Below are 13,764 nucleotides of genomic sequence, written 5' to 3'. Positions count from 1 at the left end.
ATAGCTGGGCTTTGATTGATTGATTGATTTTGATTGAAGTAAGTACATTTTATTTATAAAGCACCTTTCGAAACAAAGTTACAAGGTGCTGAACAATTGACACAGTATAAACAATAGAAGCAAGTTAAAAACAAGGAACATATCACACAGTTGTGACAATATAATACACTAGTGCAATGAGCAGAACAAAAACATAGGGCTATAAAATGAATCAGGTTACAGGTAAGTGGTACATGGGAGAAATATTTACGGAATAAATGAGTCTTTAGGAGTCTATTAAAACCGTCAACTGACTCAGACTTTTTCAACGCCAGGGCAAGGCATTCCATAGGGTAGGGGCTACCGCCACGAATGCCCGGTCACCCTTTGTTTTAAGCTTGGTCCCGGGTATTTCTAAAAGACCTTTGTTGGAGGACCTGAGAGGTCTAACATTGGTCTTAGGAGGCAGTAGGTCAACGGTATACAGGGACAGCCCATGTAGAGCTTTATAAGTAATTAAAAGTATTTTAAAATCAATTCTGGCTTTAATAGGAAGCCAGTGTAGTGTGGCTAATACTGGAGTTATATGTGCCCTGCGGTTTGTGTTGGTGAGGATTCTGGCTGCGGAGTTTAATTTGAACTAGTTGAAGTCGGGATAGTGATGAACGGCTCAGAGTGGTGTAGAGTGCATTGCAATAGTCCGGATGGGAGTATATGAAAGCGTGCATGATTCATTAACAGATTTCTTTTACTTACTACAGACACCATTATGCATAGCGGGGTTGCATTTCCTTTGTTTTCATCATAGGTGTCTTTCACGCCTCTGAGTGTGACTACTAGTCTTTGTTTGATGATCTCTGAATGGGACCAGAAGGAAAACAACTTGCATAAACACAACAGTTTTTACAAAATCTCATTGCTTATACATCTTTCTTTGAGAGTTACATTAGACAATTCAAAATCTGATCTTTTCTCCCCGATTCCGATCTTTTGAAAATCATGTGATCGGAGCCGATTTCCGATCACCCAATCCGATCGGGACAAACCTACTTATGGTAACCATTAACTAACTACTATTGTTTTAGAAATGCACTGTAATTTAACAGAATTAAAAAAAATCTCTATTTTCTCAATATTGACAATGAAAGGAGAACTTTCATTTAGTTAAAGAGAATACAATTTCGTTCATTATAAATTCACAGGGTTGCCACCCGTCCCTTAAAATACAGAATCATCCCTTATTGGAGAATTAAATGATGCGTCCCTTATTGAACCAATAAGGAACACAGTTTGTTCCTTATTTTCCTAAATAGCCTCTACACGTCAACACTGAATTTAACAATAATGAACAAAACAAAACACAGGAAATATTAAAGTCAGCACAATTGTTCTAGCAGGAGGCACACAGTACCTAAAGTAGCCTAAACCAGTGGTTCCCAAAGTGGGGTCCGGGGACCCCCAGGGGTCTTTGAGGGAGTTCCAGGGGGTCCCCAGCTAAATGATAGTTTGGAACCAAATGGACCCTTATGGGTCTGTAACTCTGAGAGTGTACAAATGGAACCAAATGGACCCTCAGAGTTAAATTAATATTGATTTTACAATATGAATTGGGGGCCCAGAGATAGAAATGCCATTAAATGGGGGTCCGTAGACTAATGCATGTCAAACTGGTACTTGAAATTAAATGGGTTGAGAATCACTGTGTAAAAATCCTCTCTTATGGGGGTTGCTGGCATATATTTTCTAATGGGGGTCCGCGGGCTCCTAGTATAGAGTCCTGTAGCCATTCCAGCCAGGTGGGTTCGGGGAGTGAGGCCAAGTAGTAGCCTGACCAGTTTGTTTTGGGAAGTCTGGAATCTTGTTTTAAGGGCCTTTGAGGTGCTGTGGTACCGTCCAGGAGGTGCATGCATAGTCGAGGAAACCTTGTACGAGGGCTCCTGTTAGGGTCTTCAAGGTGTTTTTGTTGACCAGTGAGGAGATCCTGTATAGGAATCTTGTTCTTTGGTTGACTTTTTTGATTACGTTGGTGGCCATTTTATCACCGGAAAGATTTGACTCCATGATGGAACCTAGGTAGGTAATTTCATCTTTTCGTGTTCTTCATGTTCAGTTCATTTTCAGTTCTTCATGACCCAAACATCCAGTAAGGGCGAAATCCATTTGACATTTGACAAACATCTCCTGAGATCGATTCGGTATGGGACCTTATATTATTTATCATCTTATTTATCCGTGTTTTTACAAGATGTCATGTTAGTAGTATTTCTAATACCTGCCCAATAGCCCACATCTTGGCTGCTGATGTGGGGATAGGTTAGCCTGCTATTTCAGTAGACTATTATAGTTGATTGTTTAATAATGTTGAGTTTTAAAGTCTAATATAAATATAAATCAATATAATTAAATATTGTGCCCATTTAAAGAACCACTCGGATTCACAATCAGAACTCTTTATGTTGTTATGCTCATTTGGAAAACAAAATTCTACTTCAAACGTTGTGGATAGCGTTAACAATAAGTTGAAGGGAAACTTCAACGTATTGCTTCAACTTATTGCTTCAACCTATTGCTTCAACCTATTGCTTCAACTTATTGCTTCAACCTATTGCTTTCAACCTATTGCTTCAACCTATTGCTTCAACGTATTGCTTCAACCTATTGCTTCAACTTATTGCTTCAACCTATTGCTTCAACTTATTGCTTCAACCTATTGCCGGCCTTGCACACGCCTGCGCCGCAAGGCCGTGGCAGGCGTAAAGAGTGTCCCTTATTTCAAGATCTCAAAGGTGGCAACCCTAAATTCACTCAACTTTCTGTGGGTTTTATGAATGTTTAACCAATGAAAATAATTAACAAGAGCTTGTGAGTGACTAACAAATTAACAATAACACAGATTATTTATCCATTCCCCTGAAAAGTAACGTTTAATAGGACATACAAGGTTTCACCCGGCAGCGAGGCAGTTAATGTCAGAGTTAAATATATTTGTCAACCAACTTTGACTGACGACTATAAGGAACACCAGTGCCCCCTACTGGCTGTGCTGTGTAGTCAAATGAATTCTGCTCTCAGTCAGTGCTCTAAGTAAAATCACATGATGTGTATTTTTGTCATATGACATTGATGAGAAGAAGACTGGACAAGAAGCAAGCAATGATTCACACTGGACGGCTTCTGTGAATGAAGGGCAACTTGACCACTTGTCAGGGATGAAATTCTTTACACAAGTTTGGTGATAGCACTTATAACAGCTGGAGCATGGAGTGTTGGGGATTTTTGCCTGCGATAGCCGCTTGTTTGCTAGGTAGGTCTCATTTAACCACATTGACTCTCGCGTCCCTGTTTTAGACATGTAGCTCCTATAGGTGATTAAAACATATTTGATTTAATGGCACAAACAAAATCTTATTTTCGTCGTGCTGTACTATAACGGTATAAAATATAAACCTTCGGATTGTTATTGTATGAATTTAAGTTGGATTAAAGTTAACACTAATGCAGATCAGTTGTCAAGAAGTTGTCAGAAAGGATGTCAAATTGTAGTTGCGAAATCGTGCTGTTTTCTCCCACAATATTGAGTTTGTATATTTGATTGTATGTTTTGTCAGTCATGTAGGCTACAGTAGTCTGTTTTGGAGAAGTCAAGTGACAACTTGACAAGCTTAATTTACAATATGAGTGTGTGGGATGGTTTGGGATCTCCATTTGGTTCCATAAAATCAAGTTCTTCTGACAGTTTAACCATTGTCTAAATCGTTTTGAGGGAGAAAAGTTGCAGCTCACCGCATTTGGAGACAGAACCAGGGAAATCATATGACTTGTTGCATTTCTTGAAGAGGGTGTCTCTTATTCGGCAAAGCAGTTAAGCTCAGGGCTAATGTGATTACTATTACAATATGGTCTTTGTTTTCCTTATGTGTCTGCAAATTATTTCTCCAGATCACACTTTAATAAATAAAGAAATTCATAGATCAAATACGAGATGGGTGATTCAATATGTCATATGTGGGTCTGCAATCATGAGATGTAGCGGAACGAGGAAGTTTTCTCGCCCTTTATAATTTAGTTTTTGTGCTTATAGATTCTGGCTAGCAATAAGGAACTGCAGAACAGAGAACATCCACCTCTGGCTAGGAAAAGATCATATAAATGTAATCTGAGCAAAAAGTCATCTGCCATCTAATCTCTAGGGGAGAGTGGGGTCAAATGAGACGCTTTTCACTATGTTGTCCTTGGCAAGGTGAACAATAATAATAATAATCAGATGCCTGAAGAAGGTCTATGACCGAAAGCTTGCTATGTAGATTTTTTTTAAAGCCTACTGGCAGATGAGCAGTGGCCTTTTAACTGTTTTGTCCTTAAGCAAGGTGAAATGAAATGAGACAGAAGTCAAATGAGATCAACACTTATTTGAGGATGTTCTCTGTCAATTGAAATCATGAGTAGGCTATGCTATCTAATATGGAGGAAAACAAACTATTCCTGTAGATCAACATGCCCCAGGTTAGAGAAGAAGACGTTGATAATCCAAGTCAAGGATCTGAGTGACAATAATACATTTCAAGTATTTTTTTAATTCTTTTTTATTTTACACAAATAATTTACTCAAGTAATTTATCAAACAAATTAATAACACATTTCCCTTTCCCAAATAGTCTTATTTATTTTTTTATCTTGGAGGTAACTTATGAAACCATGTGTTTCATAATTTAGTCATAAGTTCATAAGTGTGTGTGTCAATAAAATGTAACTTTTGTCCAATCTATAACTAAGGTAGAGTATGTTAATACCATATACAGTACAATTGGGGCGGTTGTAATTGGTCTCACTGCACTTCTCCCCTACTACTTGCTTGCGGCTGATTTAAAAAAATATATAATTGTTTGACTTAAAACGTATTTATATACATATTTCGAATTTTATTGTTATCGATATATATTGCTCTGGACAATAATATTTATATTTGACCCATTTTTATTACATCTGTATCAGTAAATTATGCAGCCGATTTTAACCACTTTCAACCTGACGTCCCTATTTTGAAAAGTTTAAAATAATGAACTGTTGAGGACGTTCTAAGAACAAGAATCTCAATGCCTGCACTGTTGCTGTGGCTGCATTGGAACTTCATGTGACATTAAGTAACTTGGACCCTACATGTGACATTAAGTAACTTGGACCCTACATATGACAAGGCTTTCCTTGTATTTCACTTCTCCTCCCTTCCCCATGTAGTGCCAAGTTAGTGTTGAAAAACCATGTTATTCTCTTTCAGGTATAGTAGTAAGCCAGACCACACTCGCTCCTGCTGTGACAGACACCACAGTCGGTGAGTTTGTGACCGCAACTCCCATGATCCTCAGCACCACGGCCCCGGGCTGCTCCGCACTCAACACGTCCACCTGTGAGCCCTGTGCCCCTGGATCCTACTATGACAACGGTGAGTCTAGACAAACCCATGTTGTTAATGCTTAACACCATTAAACCTAGTGGCTCGTGGCTCTATTTTGGGCATCCATCCATCTTCAACCGCTTATCTGTAGTCTGGTCGCGGGGGCAACAGCTCCACCAGAGTGCTCCAGACTTCCGTCTCCAGACAAGGTTAATTAAATAAGGTTAGGAAGCGAAGACCGTACGGTGGACTCCATGTTGCTCCCTGGAAGGAAATGCGCAATGGGCTATATGCAGCCAACACGGAACCATTGCGCATGTTTCTTTCCTTCCAGGGAGCAATATGGAGTCCACCATACGGTCTTCGCTTCCTAACCTTATTTAATTAACCTTGCTCCAGAGCAACATTAGTGACTTCCTCCTGGGGGATCCCGAGACGTTCCAAGGTCAGTGAGTCGATGTGTTTCCTCCAACTGCGCCTTGGTCTGCCCCAGGGTCTCCTCCCAGTGGGACGTGCCTCGAGGACCTCCCTAGGGAGACGCCCGAGAGGCATCCTAACCAGATGCCCAAACCACCTAGGGCCCGTGGCCCTATTTTGGGCATGTTATTATAGGCAAACATATTCAATAATCATCTTGTTCACAGTGAGCATGTAGATCAGCTTGTAAGATGTCTATTTACAGTGACACCACATGACATCGTCCCATCATATGATGAAGTATAAAATAGGGCTTAATAGGGCTATTTAAAACGTTTGCCTCAAGTCTATTAGGCCCCTTACTTTTGCCCCTCTACACCAAAATTAATGTCTTCACCAAAATTAGTTAATCTACAAGCTCATAACACATCGATGTGCTGTGATCGGCTATTTTCACTCCTTTTTGTAAGTCACTACTGTACAATGAAATACAAGGTTAATTAATTAGACTAAAAAAGTAGTAGATTATGAAAAATGTATTAGAACTTAAAAAGAAAAACCTTGCTTCTCAACTATTCAGTTATAAGTCAGTTATTGGTTCTATCAGTTTAAATATATGTTTGTTAATAGCCCAGCATCAGGACTAAAGTGCCATTGTGTGACAGTATAATTCACTTTAGAGCTCCTTGCAGCGGAACTATGTTTCACAAAACAAACTCCTGCTTGTTCTGATCTAGCGATCGATGCGTCGTGAGCTTGTAGATTAACTAATTTTGGTGAAGACATTTGGTATAGAGGGGCAAAAGTAAGGGGCCTAATAGACTCCTGGGGGTCTCCAGTCAACAAAGTATATAGGGTTTAAATGGTTAACGATTGTGTGTTGGCAGCAATGTAATGCAGTTGTTGTCTATTTTTGACCCAAAGAATGCTTTGACCCCATCATTGGAACGGAAAGTAGCCACAGTTGTTGCCTAATATATGGTGTTGGCCTACTATCTAGCTGATCATTTTGTTATCAGCTACTCCAGTCAAACAAACAAGCAAAACCCAAACCACCAAACATGTTCCTCTGGTCCTCCCTCAGACACGTTGCTGTGCTCCTGTTGTCCTGACCCTGGGTTATGTCTATTTCCTGGAGCCTGTCTTGCATGTTCCAGAGGCTTCTATCAGTCTCTGTCTGGACAGCAACAATGCCTGCCCTGCAACAATGGCTTCTACACAGAGTAAGCACCCTTATATCCATCAACCTCCCCTGCACTGAAAAATCTATTCATTTAAATTCAATTCCAAATTCCAATGAACACTCAGTAATTTGCTGTGTGCCCTCAACCTGGCGGCTGGCGCCCCTATTTTGAGCATGGCAGTATAGGCAGATTTACAAACTCACACAACGTACATGTGTTGTGAGCTTGTAGATCTTTGACAATAATGTGTTGCTAATCTGCTATTTTAACTATTTGTGGTATGTAATATGTATAATGGCTTAAGTTGTTAAACATGTGCAGAACATCAAAGATTTCCTTTTGCCCCCTAATGATGACTTGCGGTCTATTTTTCCATGATTACACTTAGTGTCACTGGAAGCCCACTGTGTAAGTCCTGTCCTCCTGGGTCCTTCAGCAATAACACTGGTGCAGACACCTGCATGAGTTGTTCTCCTGGTACGTGTATTCAGCAGTACAGTGGCAAAAACAGTTATCATAGATATTTATTCAATATCTGTAGATGTTTGTTTATATCCGTACTCATAGGCTATGGCAAGAACACTGCATGACATGTAGGCCTACACACACACACACACTGTACTCTTTGTAAAGGTTATCAATCCTTTGAAATGTTGCCTTTAAGTTACAAATACCTTCATGTTGCCTTTTTAACCTCTGATGGCTAGCTGGTGAAATCAATTATTGACTCAATTAGTCATATTTATGGTCAATGAAAAATATGATAATTATTGAATAATTACTGTGATTAGTGATTGATTATGATAATTGAAGTTGCAGTCAGTAGTCACCTTAAGTCATGTTTCATACTTTTGTTCAAAATAACAAAAGCCACCATATAAATTATTATTAATATAAAATATAGCCCGACCAATATCATCTTGGCCATTATTTAGATTTTTACCACATCTGTATCTTCAATTTATGCAGCTGATCTGTCCTGATTTTTAACCCCTTTCAACCTGGTGACCCTACTTTGGGCACGTCATTACTATACATTATAGGTATTGTTTAAGCAATACAGTAAACATGTTTATCAGTTCTCTCTTAGATCGTTTCTGTAGCCTACTTTTTTCCAGGCTAAGTGCTGAATTAAACTGCCTATATTATTTTCAGGTTCCTTCTCCTCTCAACAGAATTCCACATCGTGTCGTCCGTGTCCACAGGGAACATTTTGCAAGTAAGTTGCCCTGAAATGCCACCCTGTGTGGTGTGCTGTGTTGTATGTACTGGGATCCAGAAATCAGTGTGGGAACTTTGATAACCATCTTTGTCTTTTCCCAGTCCCTTGTCTAAAGGTAATTTAACATCAGACAACATCACATGGTTCCATCTCATGGCTCTCTCTCTCTCTCCCCCTCTCACGCACGCACGCACGCACGCACGCACGCACGCACGCACGCACGCACACACGCACGCACGCATGCACGCACAGGGTTACACATATCTTGAGCCAATTGCATGGTCACTGCTTTGATTAATGCCTGAGGCCGAATCTGGGAACGCCTTCTAGGGCCTGACCTAAGGTTTCTAAAAACCTTCAAATTCTGATTAATTCTTTATTAAATAGTTATGTTGCTACATGTATAGCAATAGCTGATTAGACACAGAGAGCGCGCCGGCATCAAAGGTAGAACAACGTATAGGTTGCACCAGGCATCAATAGGTTAAGTCAAAGCATTTAACTGGTTAAACGGTGTCCATACTGAATGGGCCTCATTCATGAAACAAATGTATTTCCTCCTGAAGGTCTTTACACACTGCGATGAATAAATGATTTGAAAGTGAGTCTGCAAATATTTTTGCATGAATAGCATCAAACCCTTCATATATCTAATTCATATAGGTTCATGACTATTCATGAACCTACATCACATTCCGTGCTCAGCCAATCAAATCATCACAAAAGTCATTCCGGCCAATCACTTTTGACAATCACTTTTTATCTTCAATATGTACTTTACTTTGCTCAGCCAATGAAATCATCGCTATGGGGTGATCAGCCAATCACAAGCCAATGTTTGTGTTCACACAAACCAAGAAAGCTGGGCATAGGAGGGGCTAACGCACCTCAAACATTTATTTGCCGGATTGGCGGTGTGACAACGACATAGGTGTGAGCATTGCGTAGTGGCCTGAACCTCTAGTAATAATAGATCGCCATGGGCATAGAAATACAATAGTCATAGTCATAGTCTAGTCTTTCCATCTGATGAACATGAAGCCTGTATAACATGTCCTTTTCCAATGCGGTACAGTGGATAGAATAGTTAGGATGGTTAAATCAATCAGGATCAATGAAGTAGCCTGCTACGTATTCTCCCTCGACTCTCTCTTTTTTGTTTTACCTCAGAAACTGTGCATTGTTTACATAACAATATCTACAGTATTATATTCTATGCTTTACTTTAGTGATCTATTCCCCCAAAAAAATATTTAATTTACACTGAGCAATACTACTACTTAATACTCATCACACAAGGGTGTCACTTGCCAAAAAGAAAATGTCGCATCACGTTGTTAGCTTGTAGATCAGTTTTTCTTTTTTGTAAGTGAGTAAAGCGACACTGTTGCACACTACAATTCACTCTGCATTCTATTTATGGTGTTCAATTATGAAAATGATTCACTCCAATTTATGAACGAATGGCATTCATGAATTTCATCATTTGATACTGCATTAACGCAATATTTCTTTTATCATTACAAATTATGGTTAGTTTTTCTATCTTCACTTTGAGACTACAACAAAACCAACCAACAGCCTCTGATTTGATTTTAATCAGAAAATATTCTTCTGTCAATTGATACGAGTTGTGGCAGCTATGAAATTAGCAGTAGAACTATTTATTTCCACTCATAATACAAAGTGTCTCTCTTGTTAACAGTTCCACGAGTTGTGCCCAGTGTCCGACATGTCCTGTGGGTACAGAGTCTCTACAGGTTGCTGCTAAAGAGTGCACACCTTGTAGGCCAGGTAACTGACACGTTCACCTAAAGATAAACAAATGTATGAAGGTAGGCTTTCAATTTAAGGCATTATGTGATTTTATAATTATGCAGTATCTTACACTTTACTACTATACTTTAAGGGTAGGTCCACACTAATGGAATAGCAGTGGCACTTGATACTCTAATTTGGTTTTGTACAGGCATGCACAAGGCTCCCCACCAGAATATGTGTCAAATCTGCAACAGTGGCTTCTTCCAGGTCCGCTGGGGCCAGGAAAACTGTGACGTCTGCCCTGAGAATCACTACTGCCCTGTGAGTGCTATTTCCTCTAGTGAACATGTCTCATAATGGATCACAATGTTGTCTTGTCGTTAATAAACCCATGTGTCTTAATGTTATTTCCTGTACAAGTTGTTTGATGGATTCTATGCTCATTAGAGTCCAGATGTGAATCCCATCCAGTGCCCCAATGATGCCTTCTGTCCACAAGGCAGCACAGCGCCAGGGTATTGCATGGAGACCTTCTTCCGCAAATCAGGGGAGACTTGTGAATTAGCCCCTGTCACAATTGCTCTTCTGGTCATTGGTGGAGGCGGTAAGTATTTAGGGCTGGAATAATTGTACAAATTGTACTTCAATTAAGTAAATCTTAGAATAGAATAGTAATCTGTTACAATAATATAGGTTTTGAAGGATTGGATATTCCAGTACTTGGTGTAAAATTCAAGTCACAATTCCTTTTATTTATTATTTACTTCCCATCCTGTGGGGGGATTTTGTTTCAGCTTCATTCAGATGATGGCTGCTCAGATGGTCATGATGAGCATCTGGGGGCGATGTTAAGCATCTTGCTCAGGGACACTTCAACATGTATACTGGGTGGGCCAGGGGGCAAACCGGTGAGCTGATTATCAGACTCTACCCACTAAGCTATGGCCTGCACACTTAACTATAATGTTCCTGTATTTCAGAATGTAAAGCCCTCACACTAATCACATTAATGTAATTAATATAGTAGGCTATCACGAGCTTTCATTAAAGGGCTTGCTGTTTGAAGTATGCTTGTTTGGGTTCCCATCTAAAAGATGGCTAGCTTGAAATTGCAAATATCCCCATCCATGTACTTTGAATTATTTTCTTTAGAGCAGTTATTACAGCTCGTGTTAGATGTGTAGAAATGGGTCAAATCTCCCTTAAGATGAAGTTATGTTAAGCCTGCTTTTGCTAATGTTTAATGTCACACATTAGATGTGGTTGTAGTTATCACCCTTTTGGCCATCCAAACACAATAACCACTTCTGTTCACTGCAAGTGTTTCTTAGTGGTACTAGTTTATTATACTCAGAGTGGCCATAGCTGAATGGGTACTATGAGGCCGCCTGGGAAACAGAAGGTCCTTGGTTTGCCCCTTGGAAGGGTAAATGCATAGGACAGTGATTGTGACAGACAAAATACCCAAAGGAGTGGTGGGGACTATTATTATGAAATATCTAAAGATTTTGAGACACATACTGTGCAAAATGTGAAACATCTAATCAAATTAGAATTGTGTAAGACTGTGTTGTCAGTGTCTAGTGATGCCTATACTGTCAATGTTATTCTTTAAAAGAAATCACACCTGTGTGAAGTGAGGGCTAATCATTGTACATCATGATGTAAATTCTCCATTCATTGTCGATGGGAATTTAATCTTTGTAGGACAAAAATAGCCGATTTGCTTGTCCACATATGACGTAAATTCATTGTCAATCGGAATTTAATGTTTGTGTAAGATGAAAATCTACTCTAATAGCTGAATATAGGAGGGGCTAGCGCCCCTCAAAACAACAATGTGATGTGTATTTCAATTGAAGGTCAGATATTTTTGTCAAACAACACCATCATGTATGACTTATTCTTTTCTCTCTTTTCCAGTAGCCATACTATTTGCCATTCTTTTTGGGCTGCGTCGAAAGAGAGATACTGACAGAGAACTTTCTATGGTGCGAGCTCCACTATTACGCAAAGAGCGACCCCAAGGTCGATACTATGGAATACCCTGTGATGCAGAACCTGTTTATGCTGGCTGGTGAAGATAGCTAAAAACTGTTCAAAGATTTTTTTTTTATTGGACCTACGCACATACGTGCCTACGCACGTACGTGCTATCATTTGATCGAGAATAAGAGATGTTTATACTTGTGCCTCAATTGTGGACAGGACTGTTAAGACAATGTTTTAGTAAATGTTTCTTAAGTACCGTATGTTGACAAACCACTAGGCATTTTATGAGCTATATTTGAAAATATTAGTTGCATGTTCCTGTGGTTTTGTTGTTGACTGACACTGTTTAAGCTGTTCCGTCTTGAAAAAGAAAAGAAAAAAAGAAGGAAAAAAAGAAAGAGAAAGAAAGACATTCCACCCACAAACTGGGTTAATGGATTAAGCGAGATACTGGATTCTTGAAGTCAATGTGATCCTGGTGGTATCTTATGAAAAGCACTTTGTACTAATGTATGTCATTGATTTACTTTGCACTCATATCTTGGCAGATTGGTCAGTGCTTTTGTTATGCTTATAGAGTAGTTCCTTTGGTCAAAGTCTTAAATTGTGGTCTGTGCCTCATGCGTAACTTATACTCCGTTGAACGACAAAGTATAAATCAGGCCTTAGGCTTTTTTATGCATTTGATTATGGTACTACTTGTTTTCTATCTATAGTCTAATTGATACTTTTGTCCAATGTGTTTGATCTATGTTATTTAAAAATATGGTATTTGTATGTTTTAAAGAAAGAACAAATAAAAAAAAGATCAACCTGGACCAATCATTAATTTAATCCTGTTTCTTTGCTAATTTCATTAATATATTTCCATTAGTGTGGAGTGGACCTCAGCATATATTTGTCTAATTACAGTACCTGGCTTCAGAACATCCCACTCCACTGACACATGCCTCCTCTATTTGAGCGACCGCTGCACCCGTTTCGATCAAACACGAGGTGGATGCTGGTAAATACTGCAGCATGGTCACGCTGGACCTCCAAAAGGCTTTTGACACCATAAACCACTCCATACTGATTAATAAGCTAAAAGCAATTGGTTTTGATAGCACATCAGTGAGCTGGATGCAATCCTACCTGGAGGGGAGAAAACAGATGGTGGACCATGGAGGTGAACGGAACACTGCAACTTGTTCCTGTTCACGGATGACTCTCCATTGCTGGTCTCAGACAAGGGGTGGCAGTGGCTCAGGGGTAGAGTGACCGGATAGGAACCGTTCCCAGTTCGAACATGGGCTCCCCCAGAGTTTGTGTCGAAGTGTCCTTGAGCAAGACTCTGAACCCCTAATTGCTCCTGATGTGCAGGTTGGTGCCTTGCATGGTTTCCTCTGGCATCGGTGTGTGAATGTGTGTGTGTAAATGCACAATCTCTGTGAAGCGCCTATAAAGACCATTTACAGGAACAAACAGCAGGTTGAAAAGGCCCTCCGCTCTGAACTCGTTAGAATCTGCAACTGGTTTGCTGATAAGAAACTATCCTTACACCAGGGAAAAACTGAATCCATTCTCTTTGGATCAAATAGTAATCTCAGTATTATCACACGAAAAGATGAAATTACCTACCTATGTTCCATCCTGGAGGAAAATCTTTTCAGTGATAAAATGGCCACCAACGTAATCAAAAAAGTCAACCAAAGAACAAGATTCCTGTACAGCAGGGGTGCCCAGACATTTATGACGTGAGATCTACTTTCAAAATGACCAGCTCAACAAGATCTACCCACTGAAAAAATAAGTGTACCATTGCTGAAAATAGTTTA

The 13,764-nt window shown here is 39.6% G+C and overlaps 1 protein-coding gene across 2 annotated transcripts; it reads left to right on the top strand.

Annotated features, from left to right (window-relative positions):
• Nucleotides 1-3,037: 3,037 nt before the first annotated feature.
• Nucleotides 3,038-12,765, top strand: LOC306941727 (uncharacterized protein). 2 transcript variants are annotated; one of them, XM_079527363.1, is made up of 9 exons: nt 3,038-3,283; nt 5,255-5,419; nt 6,873-7,011; nt 7,361-7,449; nt 8,128-8,191; nt 9,900-9,988; nt 10,164-10,276; nt 10,403-10,559; nt 11,882-12,765. In XM_079527363.1, the coding sequence occupies exons 1-9, from the start codon at nt 3,238-3,240 to the stop codon at nt 12,034-12,036; spliced, it is 1,017 nt and encodes a 338-aa protein (XP_079383489.1). In that variant the 5' UTR covers nt 3,038-3,237; the 3' UTR covers nt 12,037-12,765. The 2 variants fall into 2 exon arrangements, with proteins under 2 accessions (XP_079383489.1, XP_079383488.1); XM_079527362.1 differs by having other exon boundaries at nt 11,879-12,765.
• The last annotated feature ends 999 nt before the right edge of the window (nt 12,766-13,764 follow it).

This window comes from Electrona antarctica (assembly GCF_951216825.1).
Source record: "Electrona antarctica genome assembly, chromosome: 18".
Lineage (NCBI taxonomy): Eukaryota > Metazoa > Chordata > Actinopteri > Myctophiformes > Myctophidae > Electrona > Electrona antarctica.
The sequence above is the reverse complement of the archived record's forward strand: the minus strand, read 5'-3'. Positions and strand labels throughout refer to the sequence as shown.